This window comes from the organism of the source record quoted next, unplaced genomic scaffold (genome assembly GCF_019419815.1).
Source record: "Pyrus x bretschneideri cultivar Hongxiangsu unplaced genomic scaffold, Pyrus_bretschneideri_v1 Contig44, whole genome shotgun sequence".
NCBI classification, from domain to species: domain Eukaryota; kingdom Viridiplantae; phylum Streptophyta; class Magnoliopsida; order Rosales; family Rosaceae; genus Pyrus; species Pyrus x bretschneideri.
This window is the reverse complement of record NW_025999768.1, coordinates 1315630-1322268: the sequence shown is the minus strand read 5'-3', so window position 1 is coordinate 1322268 and position 6639 is coordinate 1315630. Positions and strand designations below refer to the sequence as shown.

At 41.3% G+C, this 6639-nt stretch overlaps 1 protein-coding gene across 8 annotated transcripts; it reads right to left on the bottom strand.

Annotated features, from left to right (window-relative positions):
• Positions 1–249: 249 nt before the first annotated feature.
• On the bottom strand, positions 250–5098 carry LOC103929415 (tRNA (guanine(37)-N1)-methyltransferase 2). Of its 8 annotated transcripts, none has more exons than XM_048567254.1 (14): positions 4884–5098; positions 3839–3895; positions 3696–3748; positions 3436–3559; positions 3249–3346; positions 3051–3155; positions 2876–2938; positions 2621–2694; positions 1813–2341; positions 1612–1731; positions 1342–1500; positions 1104–1210; positions 814–888; positions 250–721 (listed from the first exon to the last, which is right to left on the bottom strand). In XM_048567254.1, the coding sequence occupies exons 4-14, from the start codon at positions 3528–3530 to the stop codon at positions 674–676; spliced, it is 1473 nt and encodes a 490-aa protein (XP_048423211.1). In that variant the 5' UTR covers positions 3531–3559; positions 3696–3748; positions 3839–3895; positions 4884–5098; the 3' UTR covers positions 250–673. The 8 variants fall into 8 exon arrangements, 7 of the variants coding, with proteins under 7 accessions (XP_048423211.1, XP_048423212.1, XP_048423210.1 ...); XM_048567255.1 differs by having other exon boundaries at positions 3701–3748; XM_048567253.1 differs by having other exon boundaries at positions 3727–3748.
• Positions 5099–6639: the final 1541 nt, after the last annotated feature.

The window sequence follows — 6639 nt, the reverse complement described above, 5'->3', positions numbered from 1 at the left end:
GGCAGACTGTATTTTTCTGTTGCTTTTTCTATCAAAGTTGACACCTTATCGCCACTAAAAAGTGTTTTGCTACCCAATTTGTGCCATATGGTATATCGCGCAACTCCAAAGGAAAAGGAAGGGAAAGCTAAATTCACAGATGGTACTACCAATTCCTATATGCCTCCCATGTCCCTACAGCCTGCGAAGCAGTTGTATCGAAAATTCTTCTATCATCCGGTGTACAAGGAGTTTTGACCGCTGAGGATCTAACGGCTAAAAACTTCGTGTTCCATAAATTATAAACTTACATGAAAGTTTTTTGTCACGCTTGATAGTACAACACACTAACAACTCTCTGTATGCACAAACCATGAAGTAAAAGGCCTCCCACCACAGTATGCAAAAAATTGTTACATTTCTTAGAATCTAACACCGTCTACATGAAAGGTTAAAAGTAATTCAACAGACAGCAGTTGCTCGTAGAGTGCAGGTTTTCGCCTTCTTAGCCGTTATGACTGTTCTCTGTGTGCTTATTTCTGTATTAGCTTGGTGAACAGAAAACCTGCAGCAACGACCTGGAATTTGCGTACTCTTCCCGCTAATAGAATGAAGGATAATATCCGACCCTAAAAAGAAATGAGGCCAATAAGTGCTTCTTCCTCCCGAGAAGCACAATAAGCGGAGTGACATCTTAAATAAGGCACCCTTCTGGCAGTCTAAAGCTTAAGCAAAACATTGCCTGTGACATGAATCAAACATGAGACGACGGTAAGTATCATGAAAGCATATCTGTGTATCTGTGGAGTTATAAATAGTTCCAAATACTAATACCTTGTTTGGGGCGACATCCCTGACCCTATGAAATATAGGATCCTTTATAGTGGCATTCAGAGCAGATTCTGCCACCTACATAGTTGGAAAAGTGTAAGAAGAACTGGAACATGAATACAGCGGACGACAGCACTGGCTCATTAGGAAAAGAGTGAATGCGATCAAATCAAAAGCCAACTGCCTATGCGACCAGTGGACGCCAGACAGTCCCAAGTTAAAGGTTTGGTTTGATTATCAGAACTTTTTAGTTAGAATGAGAAAGTATTAATAATGATACATATAAAACTTACTGATTTAATATATTCTTGTGTTTCAGTTGCCCTTATGAAGCAATAGCAATGAATCCAAGGAAGAGATCCCGTCCAATATTTTCTCTGGATCAGACCCCTAAATGCATCTGAATGAAAATATATGAAGATATAGTTCACACAGAGATTACAGAGGAAGTGGTATTTATAACAAAACAAAATAACACGCTTACTACGGCAGGCATGAATGACCAAAAGTATCCACAAAAGACATGTGTACCAAGAAATTGAAGAGCAGAAGCAGGTAGATTCATTATCACGTGATCAACATGCTCCCAAGTCTTAACAGCAGAGATCTCGGGACCTCTCATTCTCTTAGTCTTGGTTCCTTTTCTCCTACCAGCTACAGAGATGTTAGTGCCATCAACACTTCCATTCTCTGAAATGGGAAATGCAAGGAAATAAATTAGTCATCAACACTTTCCTAAGCATTGGTCGCTACATCAAGTTCAGTGATGACTAAGCACCTAGTTGTGGTTCCCATGATTACCTGATTGACAGCTATCTGAAGGTCTTTTAACAGGAGGTACTGATAAATCAGCATTCCTGCTGGAACCCTGTAAAGTGCCCACATTACTAATAACAGCATCTCGTACTTCTTTCGCCTCAACTGCAAGAAACTGAAGGTTAAGAAGGTTGCAAGAAATAATTCACATGAACTAAAAATCACAAAACTAGAAGTGTATATTACCAGCTAGCCTTCCATTTTCAGATTTTGATTCTTGATTGCCCTCAACAGCACATTTGTCACCATTCTTCTTCAGTATGGAGACATCAGAATCTGATTTTTCATCACAGTCAGGCACAGCCATCAATTGAGAAATAAATTGTCTCGCATCAATATTGTATGCACGAATACGATCGTCAACCTTGTTAGTTTCTGCATTGATCTTCAGATAACGAATGCTATCCGGATTCAAGTCATTTGCATAAACTATGCATCCTTTCTGTGCTGCAGGGATGGCAAAAGGACCAATACCAGCAAACATGTCACATATGATTTCCCCAGCTCGAAACTGAGAAACTAGCCTTATATGTTCATGCTCCAATCTTGAATTCCAGTAGACCAGGCTGTAATCAAGCTTGAAAGTCGCTCCATACTGTTTCACTTCTGTAACCATATCATTTTCCCCGGCTAAAACTTCAAACTTTGGCACACGGAACTCATTTTCAATTGTTCCAACTTTATTAACAATTGTCTTGATTCTTGGATAATTTTTCTGATATACCAAAAGGTCAAACAAGATGTAAATGTACGTAGACATGGTACATTTTTGTAATGATTGTGAAATTGCATATATAAAGAGATAGCAAGAAGTGACACTAATCTTACAAAAACAAAAAGTTCCATAACAATAACTTGCCAAGACAACAAGGCCATGTGAGAAAAAAGTGAAAGCGTAGAAGTCCAGCTGGGACAACCAAAACATTTTGAGCATGTATACAAGGAAACACACTCTGTGTGAATTATAAGTAAAAGTGAAGATATGTTAACATACATCGTAGATAACTTTTGCGATCACATCCTTGTAGGAAAGTAATTCGTCATGAATATTCAGATGGGCAACATGACCTGCAGGACCATGAAGCAGTGTTAGTCCAACATCAGATGGTCAACACTACCTTGTATACTAAACTAAAAATAAAAGATAAACAACAGGTTGTCAAGTTGTAGACTGTAACTTGCAACTGTTAAGCCCTGTCGAAAGAATGAGGATGCGAAGAAGAAACAGAATCATGAAGTGAGTACTTAACTATTGTTTCAAAAGATGAAGGAACCTCAAGTCCCGGAGGCAAAATCTGCTTCAATATATGGTCTGAAATCATAATAAGTGGTATGAGTTTGAACACCTTTCAACATATGCAGGATAAAAATTCAAAAGACAATTCAAATTTATCAATAAGATACCAAAAAAGCATCAGATCAACCTGCACCCCAATACGAGTACCCAAGCGTCAACGAATATGGAACTACTTCAATCTTGCATAAACCCTTCAGTTCATTGAGATTTGATTCAGGAATATCAGATAGTTCTGCTTCGAACAAACAAAAATTCAAATTACTGATTTATGCATGTTTTGAGAATAATACACACAAATCAACACAAAAACTTCAACACTTGTTACCAGAATCTTGGACCCTCTCAGATAGTATCATGTAACGATTCCTTTCGCATGTCGGGTCTTCAGTAATCGGCTTAATCCGGGGTTTATCAAGCAAATATCTACAAAATTAAAAATTCCATCCAAATTATAACACACAAGGCATTGCATTGGCAAGTAAACAGAGAAATGACGTCTTGGAGAAAAGTACCCATTTAGTATTCGAGTGGCGACCTTGCAGAGCTCGCGAGGGATTCGAAGTGCCCACAATTTCAAGTGCACGTTGAATTTGCTTTCATCCAACATTTTCTTCTGTGTGGAGGAGGAAAAAAACCCTGGAGTTGAACAATTAATTCACTGTTAATTCACGGTTCTCTTTGCAATTGCAATAAAAAAAATATTAACAAACAAATAAAATAGTGAAAAATTTAATGAAAGAATCAAAATTTTGGATTTGGAGCAAAAACGAACCGAACCCAGATCAATATTTACTCCAACGTACCAAAAGCTTGAATCTTCACTAGCTAGAATTACAAAAACCCAGATAAATGTCGAGAAAATGCGTCGGAAATTACAGAAATCAAATATTATTGAGAGAAAGAGAGGAACTTTACCTTGTGGCAAGATGGGAGAACTGGAGAACTGGAAGAGGTCTAACGGTTAGCTACAGACTGCTCAAAAAATAAAAAGAGAGAGATTAGGGTTTAACCATTTCGATGGCGGGTATTGTGATACTGGTTAGCACGGTGTCGTTTTCGCTGAGGGGTTTGGGGGCTGGGGATGCCACTCGAACGAAATGGGCGTCGGCCCATATAACTATTGGACTTGTTTCAGCTTTCTTTTAAGGTTGCTCCTTTAGGAAAATTTGTAATTTTACACAGCGCTATTTGCATTCGCCGTCTTAAGTTCGAATTCTCTTTAGCAAAAAACTAAAAAAATTTGGAGTTGCCTCCTATAACCCTTTTCTCACTTTTCATTTTGAAACCTAATCATAATATCTTTTCCGAAATTAAAATTCATAAGCTAAACTGACAACGAATTACAAATTCCTTGTGAAAAATTGACGAATACCTCAAATATGTTTATAATATCTAACTGCCCAATATAATAGTAACACTAACAAATAAACAAACATCTAATGTCTATATCATGAATAGATCGCGCACGTTCGGGTCCACACGGTGACAATTGCCCCATATACACAACCCCTATTTCTGACTTTTTTTTTTTTTTTTTTTGAAACCAAATACCATATCATAATAAAACAAGGCCTACAAAGAGGCAAACATAAAGACAATACCAAGCAGTGTCAGGGGATAACCCACAACGACCCCTCCACCAAGTAGAGGCGTCATCCCCAGCACCACCATAACCCATTAATGAGGGCAAGGTAATCCGTCATTGTTCAATACATAGACCAACGAAGATGGGGGCCTAACGACCCAAACAACATCACTCATCTCCGAAAAACCAATCGATGCAATCTTGTGAGCCACGCCATTAGCAGACCGTGGCACCCAAGACCATCGGCAATCAATGAAATCCCCCCCCAACTGTTTAACCCGAGCCAGCACCGGGTATGCCTCCCAACTACCCATAGACAACGAGCTAGAAAGACATTTAATCGCATCCAAGGAGTCCGATTCCAGAATTACATACCTTACACCCAGCTCTGCACCTAGCCTGCACCCGTGCAACAACGCATAAGCCTCCGCTGCTGCAGCAGAAGGAGCATTAATAGGATGCCGCGCAGCAGCCACGAACTTGCTCTCTATGTCCCTCACAATCACTCCAACAAAACCCATTTTTGATGTCTTGGACCAGCTAGCATCCACATTAATCTTCACAAAAGGGTTGGTCGGAGCACACCATCTCGTAACCTGAAAATTCCTTCTTCCTTCACCCCCTCCTCTCTCCCCATCCTTTGCCTTTGCACTAATAAACGATCTCACCGCCTCAGAGATAGCAGCCAGGACCTTTAACGGGTTAATGGGCACCTCTTTGAAAACAAAATCACAGCGAGCCTTCCATATGCACCAACAGGTAAAAGCAATATAAGATTGTCTCCACATTATATCTCCAGAGTTGCATAAATTCGGAGAGAAAACCCCCTGAATCCAGTCCGACCAAGAAGGGAGAGAAGGACGATCCATTTTATAACCCAATGCCCCTCCAAACCAAATTGGCTCAACCCAAGAGCAGGAAAGGAAAATGTGCTCAATGGTTTCATCATGGCAGCAGCAAATAGGACAAGTAGAGGTTTGAGAGGACCTTCGTCGGAACAATGCATCCCGAGTAGGAAGACAATTGTGAACAGTAAGCCACAAGAAATGCCGTAACTTGGGGGGCACCTCCAGCTTCCAAATCCCCTTCCAAAACGCTTTGGGAACCCCACGAACAGAAGGTCGACGCAAATCCCTTCTCGCCATCGATCTTCCTTGCAGCCATCTATATCCCGACTTGACCGAATAAGCACCGTTTTTACTCGTATCCCAAATAAGCCTATCTTTACGACTTAAATCTCCAAGAGGCGTCTCCTCTATAGCCTGCATAGCCTCCTCCGATATGAAGGGTTGTAAAAAGTTAATATTCCATCTCCCCGACTCCGGACAGATAAGTGCACTGACCCTTAGACTGGGAGTAACCGCAACCTGGCCAACCGGCTCCGGGTGTCCAAGGGGCAAGGATGGAAGCCACCTATCCTGCCACACTCGCACCTCCTGACCACCCAAAATCTGCCAATGGGATCCCTCCCTAATCAAGTCCCTGCCACAGATGAGGCTACTCCACGCCCAAGAGGCCCGCCCACCCTTCTTCGCATCCCATACCGAGCTATGTGGAAAATACCGAGCCTTAATCACCTTAGCCCACAGCGAATCCGGTTCCGTAATTAAACGCCAGCACTGTTTAGCAAGTAGAGCTTCATTAAATTCCTGAAAGTTTCTGAAGCCTAAACCACCCATGTCTTTTGGCAAACCCAAAACCTCCTTTGAAACCCAGTGAATCTTATGGGCTCCCTCCTTGCATCCCCACCAAAACCCAGCCACCAACGCATCCAATTCCTTACAAACAGCGCTTGGGAATTTGAAAATGCACATTGGGTATGCCGGAATAGCTTGGATAACAGCCTTAATTAAAACCTCTTTACCGGCACGGGAAAGAGTATTTTGTTTCCACCCTTGTAGCTTTTCCATTACTCTTCCTTTCACATAAGCAAGACCACGCTTTTTCGACCGACCCCAAATGGTAGGGACCCCCAAATATGTTCCCGGATTGATTACTACCTTCATACCAAGGGCGTTCCCCATCTGCTCAACATTCACCTTCGGAACGTTTGCCCCAAAAAATACACTGGATTTCTCCAAATTTACCTTCTGCCCCGACGCCACACAAAATTTGTCCAGTAGATTTCTTA